At 28.5% G+C, this 20,127-nt stretch overlaps 1 protein-coding gene across 2 annotated transcripts in view; it reads right to left on the bottom strand.

Moving 5' to 3' along the window:
- Positions 1-158: 158 nt before the first annotated feature.
- LOC130902381 (cyclin-T) overlaps positions 159-20,127 on the bottom strand; it is a 32,304-nt gene continuing 12,335 nt past the window's right edge. Inside the window, exons 8-9 of one of the 2 annotated variants that reach the window (XM_057814486.1) lie at positions 18,944-19,036; positions 159-12,364 (exon numbers count right to left, since the gene is read on the bottom strand). In XM_057814486.1, coding sequence (XP_057670469.1) covers positions 12,278-12,364; positions 18,944-19,036 — 180 coding nt within the window. In that variant the 3' untranslated portion in view covers positions 159-12,277. Of the gene's footprint in view, positions 12,365-14,432; positions 19,037-20,127 lie in introns of those variants that run through there. The other variant, XM_057814485.1, reaches the window with a different exon arrangement.

Raw genomic sequence — 20,127 nt, 5'->3', positions numbered from 1 at the left:
TTAATTCTGTTATAAATCCGTACCAATGTGGGAAGAAAGTACTTTTTCGACATAATTGCAAATTTGGAAAGATCCTTGTTTTCTATATCGGACTGTAGTATCATTTTTGTACAAACTTTGTAGTCAAATAGGTTGGGATTGTAAATATAACACCGATCTTGATATTTTAAAAGTTTTATTAAGAAAATTAAGGTTTTCATAACAACAACAAATAAAATGAAACAGATTTTCCTATAGTAATGCAGTACATTATTAGTAAATTAAAAGGCGATAGAAATCCATCGGGCAAATCAACTTTATAAAATAAATAATTAATTTTGTTTACAAAATAGATTTTTAAATAATCTATATTCTATATAAACAAAATGGTAAATGATTGATGAAAAGTGTTGACTTGAAATAACTGATTTCATTGAAAACAAAACAGTGGGTGGAAACTACAACCGAGCTACACTAACTGTCAGTATTGATGAAAGTTTTGCTCGACCTGACGTTAATCAACCGCCCGTCGAAATTTTACCGATGATTAACATCCGGTATTAAATGCATTTGCAAACATCCGTTGGGCAACCTGAGCTTTCTGCTGAAAAATTTGCGTTGGCTGCACTGAGAGTTCAATTTTAACCAATCAAACCCGAGTGAACTGACATTTGCACAGGAGTGTGTCAGTCAAGTCTAGTTTTGTTGGAAGTTTCCACGTGAACTTAACTTTCGTTAAGGTTGAACCAATCGACCGTAAACCATCCAATCGACCTCTATCTAATGTTCATAATGCGTAAACTCGGCTTCAACTAAAGGTTGAATCTCAACCAACAAAATTTTAAAAATAGAACCATAGAATCCATCAAATTTTCAGTGATATTTTGAATTATAGGCCTGATGTAAATGATCCATTTGTTTGCTTAAAAACTGTTTAATCTACTCAATAAAGGCAATATCATTTAATTTTTTATATACATATATGCAAATGATACAGCAAATTATCCCAAGAACCCTTAAAATAGACACGAAGTCACAGTATTTCCAGTATAATGAAAATATTCATTTATTGAATCAATTTGCATTAAAAGACACATTTAGACATTGGAAACTTTTAATTCAATATCTACCATATTAGTAAAAATAAACATGATCGTATTTATTCAGACATATTTTTGTTATATACTCAGATATATAGATGTAAATCTGTAGTTAATGTTATTTTTAATCCTAAATTTTCATAGCTATATTACCCTACCTAATTAAATATCAATGATTGTAGATAATGTATGGTCTCTGGATTTTTATACCACAAATTGAAAAAAAAAATTTATGTTAATGGCGAAAAGGATAAAAGTAAAAGTTTTTGAACGAGAAACTCACGATTTTAATCTTTACGTTATTTATTAACCAAATGCGTTAATATTAGATAGTTTCTTTTTTAATAATTGAAAATATTAACGTAGGTTAGGCTCTACAAAATCACAACACGAGTCACAAACTATTATATACCACAATTCACTCCCAACTGAAAATGTTGGTTCACAAAATTTAAATAGACAATCAGACCGTGATGTCACGGGCGTCATTGTTATGGTTCACTTTCCAAACAAAGTTTGCGTGGTAGTGTGTGTTCTTTTAAGTTATTTAAAAAGTGTTCAAATAGTTTACTGTTGTATAAGATGGTAATGTGTTTTGTGCCAGAAGGTATTTTTTTACGAAAATATGAAAAAATCGTATACACGATCGGCAACACGACCTGACCTAGCAATGGCGGTGTGTGACGTCCACTCCTGTAGTCTATTAAAATTGAATTATTAATGTTTGTAGAAATTTTCTTTATATTATAAAGTTGTCGATGAGTTTTTTCATTTTGTGGCAAATTTATTTACCTGTCCGTTCACGCTATTTTCAAAGATTAAATTGGATGAAATATGCAACACATTGTACAATACCAAACGACGACGGAAATGAATTTGACTTTTGTCGACGTTTATGGACGAATCAGATTCACTTTATGTCTATGTAATAGTCATATACATCAATTTATAACAAATTCGAATAAAAACATTTTCACAATAATTACTTTGGATTAATGGAAAATTACATATTTCATCTTTGGGTGTTGGTTGAGAAAATTCCTAGAAATTTATTTTCAGTTAAATAAGTTGTACTGTATATTTGTCAAATAATAATTGACCTGATCCGTTCCGTTACTTTGTTAAGAAATTCCTTGTAACTCATTGAAAATAAATTCTAGAATATTTTTAAACATTCAAATAGATGTTACTGATAATACATTCAATATTTCAATGTGTTTATACTTACTTTACAGAGTATCATAAATGACGATCACGTGTTGTATTTTTTTGAAATTTGTATACGAGGGTTTTCCGAGATGTTCATTGTAGTTATCTACAACTTCCGTTTAGGTAGGAAATAGATTCTAACCTTGATTTTTAATTAGTTTTTGGATGAAACACGTTATTTTTAAATGGAAACGGTACAAGATTTCAGTTATTTCATTTTTTTGATAAATCTTCAAATGCAAAAAAAAGAGTTGAGTAAAAAATTATCAATATAAACGGAAGTGGTAGATGAAAATATTCCAACTGAAACTCCTCGGAAAACTCCAGAATATCAATTTCAAGAAAAATATTATGGTATATACCCTGTATATACACAACAAGATTTAACTATCACATCATCTACTTTCTCAATATTGTACCCATTTAGAAAGATAGTCAAGAATATTTAAGTTAACCAATTTATTAACTAACCATTAAGAAAAATCCTATAATCATCAAATGAAATGTCCTAAAGTCCCAAGAGACCATTATTTTTAAAACTCATATGATTACTAAAATTTTTAAATAAAATATTTCTAATTTCGTCGTGTTAGTCACTATTTTGGCTTAAAACTAGGAACTCGCTTTGAATATATTTACAAAAACATCAAGATGTACAATTTATTCTTACATTATTAATATAATACAGTTTCTTTTAATTTTCTATGAAATCTAATGATTTAAATATCGTTTTTAATATCCTAATATGGACAGATTAAAACAAACCTCGATGATTAATTAAATCATACAAGAATATCCTATTAGTGAAATTTTATCTGATGTAGCAATCACTGAGTTTTTTGTATAATTTTTCAATTCCCCAAAAAATGAAATAAAAATATCAACAACACTGCCCAATATTGAAAATATGTAATATATGAATCACAGTTGTAAATAAAAACTATATATCAAAATATCTTGTATAAAAATTGAGGTTATTTGATCTTTTTACTTCATTTTATGTAATTAAAATTTTGCTAAATACAATAAGTGAAAAGTTGACAACGTTATGATGATTTTTTTAGTAAAATTTTGTTAAATAACGAAAATATTCAAGATTTAATTGAAGCCATTTCCAGTCAAAACTATTAGTGTTCAAAGTAATTGCTTAGATTGAAAATTCTCTAGATATACACCGGTCCTGTATTTTTATGTGACGCTTATTTGAGTTTTGGAATCCCGCCATCTGTTGAGGATGTTTTGAATAGCCAGATTTCTTTAACTTGGTATTGGGCGACATTGCCAATGGTGAAATTTATTTGAACTTCTAGTTTATTAGATACTAATTCTATTTATCTTTTTTATCAACAAGGCTATGGCAGGCAATTACAATTTTTAGAACTTGGGCTATAATGAAAATTTTTCTACAAAATTTTATTACTTCCGATATTGATTGAAAAAATCTATCTAGTTTGAATAAGGCAACATTCAATAGATGTACAAGGTGTCTCAAAAAAAATTCACCTTTGCCTATTCATCATTTAATTGTTGCGCCATGCTCTAGACTGATTGAAAAAAGGATCGAGGAGTTTGAAGGAGCCAAATCCAAGCGTCCAATGTAGGTCGAAAATGTAGACAGTGTTACTCGGTATGTTCGTGACGAGCCTGACCTGTAATGTTGCTTTAAACCTCTAGGAGAGGTGACATAAGTTGGCCTACATGCTGTCCCGATTTAACACCTATGAATTTTTTTCTGTGAAGTTATATCAAATCTAAAGTTTACGCTAACAAATTTCCAAGCAATGTATTTTAATATGCATCAAACATTTTTGCAATAAACTTCTTACTTTTCCTATTTTTTTTAAATATGAGCTTTCTTTTGAGACACCTTATATAATATTTAATTTGAGACATTCGTTTTGGAAGTATACCTAGGTAAGTTATCTACTAAAATCGGCAACGCTGTAAAGTAAAACGGAAGAAAGACCTCAAAATAGTGCAAATAAATAACAAACTAATCTGAAACACGAATAAAGCAACGACTTCAAGGGCGTTGGAAGTATTTTATTTCAATGAGTTAACGGAATCCCCATTAAAGAAATTTTTTAATCTATAGTATGATAATCTGATATTTATTAGATACAAGTATCGAATTAACTGTATTTGAGAGGTTAGAAAAAAGTAACATTTTATCATTACTAAGATGGAATTTCTGGAACCGTTGGTGATACTCATATTGAGTACACTCGCAATTACACTGTCTGGTGCGCGTTTCGATAGCCAAGTTATCGTCTTCATAGACTGAAGGTAAACGCGCGTCAAACAGTGTAATTGTGAGTGTTAGTGTAAAAAGTGTGTTTAGTATTTCATTATTAAACAATTAGTTGTTTGTTATCTTATAAAGTACATTTTACCTTTCTTAGCGTGTTCTTACAAGATTTCTACTAGATTGATACTTGTTTTCGACATAATATAAAATAAAGCGGTTTATTGAAAATTATGCAAAGTGTGTATAATGTATTTCTTAATAAAAAAACATTTTAATAATTTGAGTTATTATATGTCTTTTATAACGTACAAGCCAGGACTTTTAAAATGATTATAGATAACTTTGGAAGTGTCTTCACTTGAATATTTAGTTTAGAACGAATATAAAAAGAAACTTTTTATATTCGTAAAGATCATTTTATATCGAAATTAATGTTTAAATTTGAATATTATTTGGTTGTTAGTTCCTTAAAGCTTCTTTTAAAGCATATTGTGATGCCCGTCATCAAATAGCGAAAATCTTCATGAAAAGAAATAAGGGACCTTCCACTAAGAACTGAATAGTAAACAATTTGTCCAGGTTGGCATTAAATTTAATTTTCAGAATCAGTGAATCATTTAAAATTATAGATACTAAATCAAATGTTACTGAGAAAATAATGAATCTGAATAATTCAAAATATATGTCAACAGATGGTCAAAAAGTGATTACAACTGTTTTTAGTCGACTTTGTAGCCGAGGAATGTCCAGAAAAGATGCTATCCAGGAAACAAAGTTTTTGACAAATACTTCCCAGATTACATTCTACAAAATTGACAAGATATGACGATGAGACGCAAAAGGAATGTTTCAGGAAATTTTTTAAAAAGAAACCTGATAGGTTAATTCCCATATGCGAAGTAAAACTTAATGCCAAATCTTCAAGGTATTATGGCAGAACTGAAAAGGAAAGGCAAATAAAACTTTGAAACAAAAAATCCATCTATGTATTTAATTTTAGTGCAATTTTCTTCGCTTATTATATTATGTACAACTCTGTACGATTCTTAATGATGGGCTTCTTATCTAAGTTTGTAATTCCATTATAGTTTTACAAAATGAATAAATTTTCGCTCTTTGATGACCATCATTATACCATCAATGCTTATAAAGGTTATTTGATAATCGATGATGATTTGTTAAAAATGTTAGAATGATACACTATAATTTGTCATAATTACATATAAGTAGGAAGGTATAGTTTATTGTTTGTTAATACATATCTACAAAGTCATTTAGAGGTATATTCATAAATAATAAATCTCCCTCAACTATTTTATACTTACAGATAAAAAAGGCGAAAATAAAAAACTAATTGTTAGAAATTCGCAATCAATACGAACAAATTTAAAAATATACTCCCATCATTTTTGTTGTATTAAAAAAAGGGAAGTCGAAAAGCATCCAAAAGACAGATTGCCCTCAAATAATATGGTAGAATTTGTAACTGCTCTTAAAAGATACAAACAATTTTTGAAAGATTATGAAAAAAGTTATTAAATTTGAAAATTAACCTCAATTTAAATTTGATATCATTTGTATCTGTCTAAGTATAAGTTTAACAGCTGAAATTTGTAATTATTCAAATATTTCACCACTACTTGCATTTAAAAATACATCATATGTAATGTATTATAACTGATTTTAATAGTATCAATATTTCCAAACATTCTGTGAAAGGATCGAGATAGTAAATAGAAGAAGTTGGAAATATCCATTGAAAACAATGAATATACATACAACAATACTAGTTGATACTGAGGTTTCCATAAATTCATATCCAGAGTTCAAAAAACCAGGCGGTATTAATATAGTGATAGTTAAATGGTTCTTTGGATGTTTTCGTAATTTTTCATGATTTGTTTTGTTTCATTTCCATATACGTCCAATAATAGGATTATTTCATCAATGCCAATATAATTTTCTTCAACTTTTTACTTTTCTTAGACCTTTTTGTATGTTTTTGCTGATAATTTAAATGATTTTAGGTCTTTTTTTATTTTAAATTTAAAATAACATGTAAAAATTTTTACATGACTTACAACTGATTTTAATGGAAAAGAAACCTAAACTGAAGACAAATTATCACGGAAAATCGTACGAAAAGATCTAAGAAGTGAAAAGTCTTTTGAGTCTTTATCAAAATATTTTAATTTAGACTTAAAATTAGTCGGAACGTCAATTTTTATCTCTTTTAAAAATGATTAAAAAAACTAATTTTGAAGCGTTTACATGTGATTTGCTGATCCCACAACAATGGGGTAAGAAGAAGTTGAAAAAAATGATCAAAAACACCTCAGATTCACTAGAAGCTATACAAACCCGCTATAGCTACTTTCAGCTTTTAGCTCTCCCAAATTAAAATTGTCACTCAAAAACACCGGCTGGATGACAATGAGATATTCTGATGGAAAACTAATATTTGGGATTATTTCACGAGTTGGAAACTTGTACTTTAATAGGTTAACTACTTCGAAGGATGTCACTTATCGAATGAAGAAGAATCACTCCAATGAATGTAGATTTGGTACTTTTGGGACAAACCTCGTATCTGTTTTTTTTTATATTTTTTTGTTTGGAAATTCTTTAAAAATATGAGTACATTTATTTAATTTGGTAATTCAGGTTCCAATTCAAACTGATACAATTAAAACTCAATAATTTTTGTAATCATTTTATTAATTTTTGTACAACATTTTGTTTTATAAAAAATTAGGAATTATTTTCTCGTTTAAGTTCATTTCAAATTCTACCATTTTCAAAATTAAACACAATAATTAAATGTTGTCGATATAAGACCAACAAAGCAACATGTCAAGTTGGCATCATCTAAATATAACAACGCATTCGATGTCATTAGAACGAAATCAATAAAAAAAAAAGGAAAAAAATGATAATGATCTGAAATTCATTAATAAATAAATACCCGTATTAGTATATACCGGACTGCCCAATAATGTGACAAAAACTATCATCTCCACTTATATAAATAATACAAAAAGGTATGTGCAATTTTTATTTAAAATAAATATAAATTTACGAATAAAACTTATATACTATGAAATTTTAAATAATTAGAAAGCATTTGTATACACGACAAAAAAATATTTTTTTTTCTAATATGTAAGAAATAGTTTCAAAAATAAAATAATAACAATATAAATTGAATTAAATTCTAGTTGTTGTTAAAAATATCATTTCTCTTCGATTTTCAGTTTCTATATACAAATATTTTCTGACAAATATATTTAATTCGATTGAAATTAATATTTTAAAAACACTTTTCTAAAAATAAGTTAATTGAAGAAAAATTGATATGAAATATCTCGGATAGGAATTGCAAATGTTTAATAAAAAAAAACTATCCTAACAGTCGTTATCACAAAGGTGCATTTATATAAAACAATAAAAAAGTCATGCAGCATGATTAGTAGTTGTATTGAATTACGGGGTCCTTTTTATACCTTTTAAAGATTTTTTTAGTATTATCTATAGCGAAAGGGATTTTCAGTCAAGCCACGCTATTGGGCTACCTTATATGAATCTTAAGCAAAGTATTCTATTTAATAAAAAAAAATAAATAAAAAAAAACACTGCTTTACTTGGCCGAAGAACAACTACAGAAATCAAGTTTAACTATGCTTTCTTCCAATATAGTTCGTTTTTATTTTATTTATACATTTTTTTGCTAATATTTACTAGAGAAAAAAATTTACAGCCGATTTTTATATATACAAAGTTGACAGCGAACGGTCTTAAAGCTTACTTCATCCTAGTTATACATTCGTTCTTATTATTTAACAAATGAATTAATCAAATGACAAATTTCTGACTGGTTTTTCATATTTTAAAATTATAACAATTATAAATTCAATATATTTCAGTCGATACCAGATACCCAGATACTAGAATACATAAAGACTTTGGAACTGGACAGCGAGCTCTAAATACTCTTCGATAGAAGTAGCTCTAATACTATAAATCCTGAAGTCATAGTTTAAGGTTATCCTGTATATAATTTAACTGAAAAACTAGTGATAAGTTTAAAAAAAAATAAATTTGAAAAGATCTTGTAATAAATTCAAAAAATAATTGATAGTGAAATTATTGCAGTCCCCTTAATTGTAAATGGAACTAAGTAGTTTTTAAATCTAAACTCGTTAAAACCCGAGTGGGGTCAAAGGGGGGAATAAATGAAAATATCAGAATATCTAAATACTAGTTATGATGAAAATAACGCAATTTTTATTGTATTAAATAAATCCAATACTAAAAATAGAAATTTCGAAAAATTTTTCTCAGGTTTAGGGGGAGGGAGATGGGGAGATAAATAAATGGAGGAGATCGAAAAAAATCAATAAATCCACACTGAAACAAATTGTAAATAATAACTGAAAATTAAATTATTGATGATGTGACTCAAAAAAATAGGTTTCAAACATAACCTCACAAAACCCTACGTGTGGTCAATGGGAGAATTCGAAAAATTGTGTGAATGTGTGATCTTTGACTTAAAATTAGGAGCAGAGAGATGGGGTAAATATAAATTACACTATATGTCACCATGGGGTGAGAAGAGATTTTAAAAAATGATGAAAAAAATCTCATACGATAGTCGTACAGCTTCGCCAGCCTCTACACAGTCCCGATGTAACTACCTTTTAGCTCTTTTGTAGATTAAAAATGTCCCTCAAGGAGGCTAGTTAGATAACGAAGAGACTGTTGAAATTAATACGATGGAAAAGTACTTTACAGGACTGCCTCAAAAAATGGAAAAACTGTTTAATTCAAACTGTTGACTACTTTGAAGGATATTACTCAACGCAATTAGAAGACGTGTCACTAGATGGTGAAAAGAACTAATGGCAAGTTGAAAAGGGAATAGAAAAAAATTTGATAAATCTACACTGAAACAAATTGTAAATAATAACGGAAAGTGAATTTATTGCAGTCTGCTCCTTTAAAAGGAAATGTGCATAAAAAAATAGGTTTCAAACATAACCTCACTAAATCCCACGTGGGATCAATTGGAGGATTGGGTAAATAGGTTGATTATGTAAAATTTCCCTTAAGATTAATGGAAGAGGGATAGGATAAAGATAAATTACACGACATGTCACCAAGGGCTGAAAATAACTAATGACAAGTTGAAAAAAGAAGAAATTTGAAAGGATCTTGTAAATAAGTCAAAAATTCCCACTGAAACAAATTATGAACAATAATTTTCCAAAATATAATGATATAATCAAAGTTTCAAACGTAACCTCACTAAATCCCACGGGAATTCGGGAAATAGTGAGAATATGTGACATCTCACTTAAGATTTTCAAAATAGTAGTAAATTTATTGCAGTTAATAGTAAATGCCTCTAAAAAGATTAATCCATTGAAAAAATGTAATCGAAATATAAAAAAAGAAATATGCCATCAGTATAATTTCTTCGGATACATCCTGTATCATTGCTTTTTACAAATTTCAATTGATATGCCATATTTGATCACATACGAAACGTTGTAGTTATTTATTTTTCAAAAAACATTAAAAATAGGTTTGAAAAATATTTTTTCGGAAATAAAGTGGGTTTAAAAATAACTAAAAATATAAATTTCGATTAAAAAAATAATTGGTTATTGAACTTATCACCTTTGTAGACGTTTCAATATTGTTAAAAAAAGATTTTTACAAAAATAAAGATATTAAAGTGAAAAATAATTTTAAATTATTCGATTTTTGGTTAGGTTAGGTATTGCCAGTCATAATTTTTAAGTCGTAGGGTCCAAAAAATCCTCTAACTGATATCCAGGAATTTTTCTTTTCGATATTACCAAAAATACATAAACCGACTTACTAGGTGAACCGTAAACCAATTTAATCATTAAAAATCAATCCAAACTTGAAGGATCTTAGTAAATAAAATATATTTTAGCGAAAGAAGTCATTTTACTTGATTGAAAGTAATAAAAATAAGTTTAATCTTCATAAACTATAACCTCATTTTTTTTTAATTTGTATATATATATATATATATAAGTATAATATTTTCAAATTATTATTCTCATCTAAATACATATTTCTTAAGTCTCAAGAAAATAATGGGTTTGATATGACCAGTGCAAACTAAAAGAGCTGTGAGCTAAAATAGAACCAACTTTGGAAAGGATGCAAAGTGAATTCCGGAAAAGCAGAAAATCATGAGTTCACTACAAAAGAAATCATTTATAGAATAATAGCAAAATCCAAATCATTATACATTCTTAGATATGGAAAAAGCTTTCGATATAGTCCCACTAATCACTAATTGCCCGTATAAAGAAACATGAAATCAAAGACGTTCACAACACATGAAGGAGTGCGACAAGGAGACAGTCTGAGTCCATTATTATCCTCAGGTTTCATGGATGAATAATTTAGAAGTACAAAAAAGAAAAACTAAACCTCTTCATATTGGATTTCGACAACTAAATATGCAGATGATATGATAATCATAGCAGATAATCAGAAGGATCTACAAGAAAATTTAAACAACTGGAAACAAATATTCAAAGAAAACGGAATGAAAATAAACAAAAAGAAAACTAAAGTTATGGTCGTGGAAAATGTAAAAGAAAAAATTGAAATTAGATTTGAAAAGAAACTTAAAGAACAAGTTAGTAGCTTTCAATACATAGGAATTATGATAGAAAAAACAAGAAGACTGGATTTAGAGCTCAACTATAGAATAGAGGGAACAAGAAAAGAAATCTCCAAAGGAAATTCTAGCATATGGCTGTGAATCTTTGATATTTACAGAAAAATACAAAAAGCAAAAGTGTTACAGCAGAGATATACTCAGAAAATCGCACATAAAAAAGATTTAAACGTTAAACCTAAAGGAGACAACTAGTTTGGTGGGGGCCACCTACAAATAATGGATAACACAGTGCCAGTTAAGAAAATATGGGAAAGGAAAATGTCAGGAAAAAGGAAAACCCCTAGCAACATGGGACACTACGAAAGGAAATTCATAAAAAAGGAAAAATCACGGGTTGAAGCGAAAAATTATGAGGAAAATGAAAAGAACTGCAAACTTTTTTAAAGGAATTATCTAAATAGTGAAATTAACACCCCTACACTCTATAAAGTAAAAAAAGAAACAGATTATATATATATATATATATATATATATATATATATATATATAGTAAATACAAAAATTACACATAAAAAAATATACCATAAAACTATATAAAAGTGTAAATGTTATAACCACCCTGTAACACCATATCGTTATTGCTTTCGCTTCGCTAAACAAATGGACTATAAAAAATAATTTTTTGTATAAAAATAAATTAAAATGGCTTAAATAAAATAATCATTTTAAATAAAAAGAACGATTGTATAACTTTTTCAGGAATAAAAATTTATGTAATTTTTTTTTATAATTTGTTGAAGCAAGATATAAATTCGTCCGTCGCTTGTCAAATAGGAAAAAAAATCAGTCTCTAAACCTACGTTGTAACTAAAAAAAAAAAAAACTTAAACAAAAATTGTATCAGAAAATAGTCAGAAATTGTTGTAGTCCTTAATCAACACGATTCTCCAACTATTTTCTCCAAATCGTGAGGAACCACAATATTTGACACCCAGATTCTGTAATTCTACTTCGTATACAGGGTGTTCCCGATAAAAAAAGGAACATCATGTATGTATGTAAGTCACTTATCTAGGACGTGGAACTCTTGTGTGTATACTTAGATTCGGCCAACCTGTGTATCGATAGTGACGTTGCGCCTTCACCTGATTGCACCACCTGTAAAGCACCAAATCTCCTTAATACGACATCCGTCTGCTCAGGCCCGGACTGGAGCGTCCCGACGAACCTAATACCCAAATTACCGCTCCGAAACGTCATTTAACTATTTTCGATACTCATCTTTAGTACTTTGTATATTGGCATCAAATAAATTTTAATTAATTTGGAAACCGTCAATGAATCCTACATAATTAAATAATGAAACATGTAAAAAAATTCGACTATAATTGATCAAAGAATTAATTAATCAATATTATGTTGTAAAAATGCTGTTTATATTGATTTAAAGTTATTGTGATAAAAAAGAAAACGAAATTGAAAACAAATGAATTATAAGAAAGTTGGAAATCATTAATTTCCATTAGACAATATTAATTAAAATCTATGACTTATTTATTTAAAATACACAAAAAAATATTTTTACGTACTTAAATCAGTTAATCGACGTCAATATAAAAAATACTACCTTGAACAATCGAAATATAACCTCAAAACGAAAGCAGTGACCTACCCTCAACTAATAGTCGTTTTGTATTTATTTTTTTATCAAAAGTTTAAATAAAATGACATTTGTTAAGTAAAAACTCAACTTTTTTGTTACTAAACCAACCAATTTAAGAGAAAAAACACTTTTCCTCATTTTCGACACAAGTTTAGATGTAAAACATCCATCACCTTTTTTATATGCCTCACCCAGTCCGGACCTGTTCTTTACAAAAATTCAAAGCATCTTACATCACAACATAAAACAAAACGGTAACGATATAATATAAATTCGGGAAACCACCACCACATATAATTAGCAATCCTTTTTTGAACGTTTCAACCCCATTAGATAAATTTTTAACCCCCATTTAAAAAAATTCAACTAAATATTCATAATGTATAAATAAATGGCATGTGTTGATATAAAACTATGGTTCCGTTGAAAATAACTAGCTTTGCAATTTTATAGTGTAGCTGAAGCTGATTCGGTGCTGAAAATTCAAGCAAGTGACTTAAATTTAACATTATCACATCTGCAAACATAAATTTCATTTTCATTTATAAAATTTTAATCATATTTCGATATTAAGTAGCTTTATATATAGGGAAATTTGATTTCCAACCATTATTTTATTATTCATTATATTTAGGCTTTAAATCAATTATTAGATTCAGCTCATAACAACTCATTCTGGTCATAAAGGGGATTCACACGATTCCGGTGTAACTGAAACAAGTACTCAAATCAATAAATAAAATAATTCCCCCTTTTTTTTTACTTCTTTTCTACAATTTTTCAAATAGTTGATCTACTCATAGAAAAACAAAACCTACTTTTATTTACTTGACAAAACTACTGACAAAAGCCCTACTTGCTCAAGTACTAAATCATTGAGTTTACTCGGTTCTTGTATGTGGATGATGAAATGACATTTCAATGAATTGTTGCTAATCGAAACTAAAACTTCAATAGTCAAATGAACTGAGCTATCATGTCTATAACCAATCGAAAAACCTTCTATTTACTTGAAAAAACTACTGACTAAAAGGCCTACTTGCTCAAGTACTAAGTCAACTAAACATTCATTTCACTTCACAAAGTCTGATGAACAGTCCAGGGTAGACTATAGATCAATAAGTCAAAGTGTTAGTGAGGTAGATTCACAGCCTTTAGACTCTAGCACATCTAATCTAATCTAAACAATCATGTGTATAACTAATCGAAACCTACTTTTATTTATTTATATATAAAAAAGTACTAAAATAGTAACAAATTTTTTACTATTTATTCCAGGCTACTGGAATCTTGTGAACCCCCTTATAATAAACTAAAGTATTCAATTTGTAAAAATGAAACGATTTAAGAAAGTAAATGACCCAGTTTTCAAATTTGGTCTCCGGAAAATACTTTTTATATTTATCTATCACTTTGTATATACTAACAAAAAAATTGTAATTTTCCATATCATACTTTGATTTTATTGTTAAATAAAATATAATAATTGCTTACCTTGATTATTCTAACTACATTACAGGTTCACAATTTGAGATATTTGGTGTTCGCAAATAAAAATTTGAATTTTCGTAAACATTTATTTAAAAAAAATAATAATAAATAAATTGACAACAATATTTACACATATCTCAAAATGTTTTTACATTACTACTCTTTCAATTGCATCACACTCGAAAAAATATACCATGCTAACAAAAAAAAAATACAAAATGGAACAACAGCATGCAAACATGTGTAAAATTATTCCTAATTGTATACCTATCGAATCAGTGGTGAAAATGGTCTATAAGAAAATAAAGAATTAAAAAATTATATTTCACATATTAAAAATTGAATAAATCAACTAGTAGTTACTCAAGATTTATTGGATTGTGAATTTTTGGAACTCCTCCAAGGATTTCTATCTGTTTTAGTACATACAGTACCAACTGATACACCCCTTCAGGTTTAATCGTCATCAACAGATTAGTCTAAGTGGTTATTGATCTCAAGAAAAGTCACTGACTCCAATTTTAAGAAATTTCATATATTCTCACCACTCTATCTGAAATTAACGAATCTACAGACTGAAAAAACTCACTAAGTACTACATGTAGTTGTGGTAGTGCCTAATAATTCATCTACAGCGTTGCTTAATTTACTCTAAACCTTACAACTGTATCACTGCAAAGTGACTTTTTGGACTTAGTGACTATTTCCAGAACAACGTCGATATTGTGAAATACAAGTTTTTCTATTTTTATTATTACCGTCTACAAATTTTTAAAAAATCAACAGTAAATATATTTATATAATAATAATAAACTACCAAAAAAAATAACAATTAGCAAATAACTAATAATCTAATGATATAAATTTTAAAAAAAATTAATAAATACTTTACTTATCTAAGGATATTTAAAAATGTACGATGTGGCACAACTTTACATACTAATATTTAAAGGGAAAGTTAGTGGTACATGCGATTAGAGAAATAAGTGAGGGAACTATTATTATTATTATCAATCGCCAGTGAACATCACAAATTGTATTATAATATAATAAATATGAAAGATATTTTTCTCAGTGTAAATATAAATCAATTTTTGGTAATACAGAGCTTCAAAAATCCAAAAAAAAACTTGGGGTGGCTAATAAACATTCCTAACTTCTAAGTATCTAAAGATACAATGAAAATAACAAACCAAGCTAAGCAAATTGTTATAAAATGCTAAGAGAACCTCAAATGAATAAACGATGTAACAATATCTGTTTGCATATTGGTACCGAAATATAGTATAGTACTGCATTAATAACATAAACAAACTGTCAATGATGAATTTTATTTTGTTTATTAAACCAAAAAATTGAAATAAAAAACTTGGGGTAGTTAATAAACAGTCCTAGCTTCCAAGTTTTTAATGGTACGATGAAAATGACAAACTGAGCTACAGAAAATTGTTTTAAAATGCTCAGGTAACCTTAAAAGTTTGTATTTGATTTTTTAATATAAAAAACTGACACAAAGTGTGATGTTCATCAAGTAATTAGTAATAAAAGTTAAAAATATTGATAATGTGTTAGTATAGTTAGATGCTACAGTAGCAATTGGAATCATGCTTACGGTAGTCCAATAAAATTTTTTAATAAAATTCATTTCCACATATATTTAAAGGATTTTTAGTTGAAAAATAAAGTCATTTGGGGATTGAAAATAATTAAAACCATACAGAAAACATTTTATTTCTCGAAAAATATCTCAAAAATAAAAAGATATGTAAGAAAAAATCTTAATAATAATATGTAGAGGTTGAGAAATCTTAATAAAATGTTTTATATCACTTAAACATTTTTTAACTAATTTTTCTTTCCAATATTTCCTCAAAAGAAAAAAAATTAATGATACAAAATTTTCAAATAAAACTAAAATCTATATAATTTTGAGGTTAGTTGTTAGACTTTGTAGATATGATTAAAAACAAAACAATTCTCATTTATTTTTTTATATACATTATTAATTTTCGAGCTACAAATACCTTTGTTTTAATTGCAAGAATGTCAAAATTAATTTAAATTTGAAAGGAAATCTCTACATTTTGTGATTTTTTTTATATATAAATAACAAACTGTTTATCTATATAATGTCCCCACATCCAATTAAATCATTTTTTAATAGTAAATCCTTTAAATGTAAGCTAGAAACAGGATTTTCGAATTATACGAATCTTCATTTTATTGGACCGCAAAGAAAGGAATATTGTCGGAGCGAGGTTTTATTTCATATAATTAAAAAAATATCCCTTAAATTACCGAAAATTCAGTCAAGATTATTTCGAAATTGAAATCATATTCAAATTTAATACAGGATGATGTATATTTATAAGTTATATGGTAAAGGAGAATATATATTAGTTAAGACATTTGAACCTACATTAGAGCTACCCCTAACAATAAAATTAAATATAATAGGGTGGTTAACATTTTATAAATGAAGATTTAAAAAAATGCTGCAACCCCATAACAAAGAACAATAATCGTATAAATTTTTTAAAATGTCTTTTTTTACAAACAAATATCGGTTTAAATTATAACTCATCCTATATTATCGCTGAATAGTTAAGGGGTTAAAAGAAAATTAGTACTAACGGACTTAGAATATTCTAGTATACTTTTTTAAAGTAAATATAATTTTTTTTCTATATTCTTAATATAAGAAATTTTTTAATTTTTTTATCTAGTTTTTACATTATATGTAATAAACCCGATTTTATATTCATTTATTTAATAGTTAAAAAAACTAAATTGAATTTTCTACTATATTCTAAATTAAGTGAAGAAAGGGGCAAAGCATAGGAAGAAATGTTTCATAACAATCATCAAATTTCCCACAAATTTTTTTTCTGATAAAAATATCCAACAGTAAAAAAAGTAAAAGAAAAAGAGAAGATCAAGAAAAGGAAGAGTCTAAAGTAGACAATAAGTCATTTAATTACATTTTTCCAAATTGGAAAGAAAAATATCACATTAATTGGAAGATGTAGACAAATATAGTGAATTACCTGGAAAAACCAAATCGAAGAAGATACCACAATCCTAGAAATAGTAGACTGGAAAGCGAAATGCAGAAACCAAAAATGATGGAGAATAAAGCTGACAAACAAAGCTAGGACCGACAAAAAAACTATAACAAGGAGAGTAATCCATCCCTATAAACAGATTTGGGCATACAGACTACATCTCAGAGGCTGGCAAGATTAATAAACATAGCACCCTTTCAAAATATCAAAAAATGACTTCGTAGTATTCTGGATGCTCCATATTATATTTGAAATACATAGGGACCTCAATATAGCAAAAAGAACTCAATCAATATACCCAAAAATACGAAGACAGGATACACTATCTATTTTAAGTTTGAGATGCTCTAGCTACTCCTTCAAGACGACCTAAAGAGATTTATTTCTCATTTTACCAACTGACTTCAAAAGATCTTGTCATTGAGTTAAGAAGAGTTACTGGGATGCTCAATGGACGTTATCCGATGAACTACTAACTTTCAAAAACTTTGCAAATATGTATATGGGACCTCAATGTAGCAAAAAGAATTCAACAAATATACCCAAAAGTATGAAGACGGATACACCATTTATTTTAACATCGAAATATTCTAGATCAAAATGACCTAATGAGACTAAAAATTTGGTATAACTACTAAGTGAAAGTATAAAAGAACAAAGATAAATGAAAGTTTACAGATAAAACCCAGGTAACAACAATGTGAGTAAAAAAATTATTAATAATTGAAAAAAAAATTTAAATCTAATGATCGCTAGTAAATGCAAGATGAATCATGTTTAGTAGCAGTAGTATGACAATAGTTTGAATTCTGAACCATATGGATGATTCTATATTCAATTTTTTCTATAAGAAAAAGATTTTTGATTGGGAAAATAAAGAGAGTACAAAAAACAAAATAAGTTCGAAATTTGTAAACAAAAATATATTTTAAATTTCTCAGAAACGTCATCAACCCCACTTGATTTTTTATTGACAGAGCGATATAAAAGAAATTTGATTAAATCAATCAACCAAATTTATACCAAAAAATCATAATTAAATCATCCCTCTTAAACAGCTTGTATGTTACTAACATTTCTTCGCCCCTTTCCAAAGAAAGTTTTCCCTTATTCAGGTGGTGGCGGAGGTAGTTGTGGCGGCGCGTCCATCGGTAACGGAGGGATTGAATTATTATTATGCATTAACGGGGGCCCGTGCATCATAGGGGGGTGATTATACATCCCGGCCCCTTGATACATATAATTCTGATTGTAATAATTATACATATTATAAGAGGGAGGTGGTACATTCAAATTGGGCATTGGTAGAGGCGGCATTCGATCGTAATAATACATCTGTGTATGTGCCGGATTTTGTAATGGAATAGGTGGTAGTGGTGGTGGCGGCGGTGGGGGTGGTGTCGAAAACATTTTTTGGTAGTTATTAGTCGACTCCTGTTGCTGGTTAATTACAATATTTTGTTGATTCATCTGTTGTTGAACAATTTGATTGTTGTTAACTACGTTAGGTGGGCTTACCTTATTATTATTGGAGTATTTTCCGTTCGTTTTTGCTTCTTTAATACTGGATTTTGACACTTTCGCCGGAGGACCATCCGGAGAAATCCGGTCCTGAAAAAAATGTATCAATAGAGAGAAAAATAATGAATACGACTTCAATATGACTCAGATTCATTGTAAATTGGAAATTCACAAAAGAAAACTATCTATTAATAAAAAGAATTATAAAAAAATAAAACACTTTTTGGGAATTAATTCAAAGTCAAAATATTTTAACAAATGATTAGAAAAATTTTTCCCTTACTTTTGACTTATGACAAAAATAAAATCGTTGTTTGGGGAGTTTACAGCCACTTTGCATCTATAGTAAAAGACTAGACATCTCATTGTTCTATATCTCATTTCCTAAGATGTTAGTACTACTCTTTCAACGTACTTATTAGTGAAATGGACAGGACAAGACAGTGACCACCAGTTTGATGTCGTTCCTGGTCATCGTGAGAAGTTCTTCAGCTGATATAGTTATGGATCTTTGGGACTGTTTTAGGTCTGGAACTTCTCCAGTGATTCTTTAGCCAACCATTCAATTCGTTATTGATGTCATCTCATTAACCCACTGTAGGCCTTTTCTCCTCTTTTTGTGCCAAGGCTGCCCGCTTCCTCATTGTCAGGTTTACCTTGATAGGGTTACTTTCTTTTTGTTAGCGAGTACTCTAAAATTTGTTTGAACTTCCACACTAGTTTGGACATGCACTCCATATCTAGCTGATAGAATTTGAATGCGCTTTTTGGAGAAGTTCCTAGACAGACAATCTTGAGCACATTTTTTTATTGCTAGCAAGTCAACTTGAAAAATAGATTTTCCTAGTAGTATGAAGAGCTTCCATTTGGATTTACAAATGCCCAATCCTGCTCCTTTGAACCCCCTTTGTATCAGAGAGATACATTTCGTGCCTACTGAAGATTTTTATTAACCGATGATTGGCAGTCATCGACTACCACTTCGAATGGAACACCTTTGTCCATCATGCTGTGCATTTGGTTCATTGGTTTGTCACTGATTCTAAGCTGTATCGATTCAAAAAGTCTTTGGTGACCTGTCATATTTCCTGGCTTGTAGTTACCTGTCTGGATGCCTCTTTTTTCACTTTAAATTGAAGGGGAGGCAGGGTGATATTGCTCCTATAATACCCAGACAGATC

The sequence above is a fragment of the Diorhabda carinulata genome, chromosome X, assembly GCF_026250575.1.
Source record: "Diorhabda carinulata isolate Delta chromosome X, icDioCari1.1, whole genome shotgun sequence".
Classification (NCBI taxonomy): Eukaryota; Metazoa; Arthropoda; class Insecta; order Coleoptera; family Chrysomelidae; genus Diorhabda; species Diorhabda carinulata.
The sequence above is the reverse complement of the archived record's forward strand: the minus strand, read 5'-3'. Positions and strand labels throughout refer to the sequence as shown.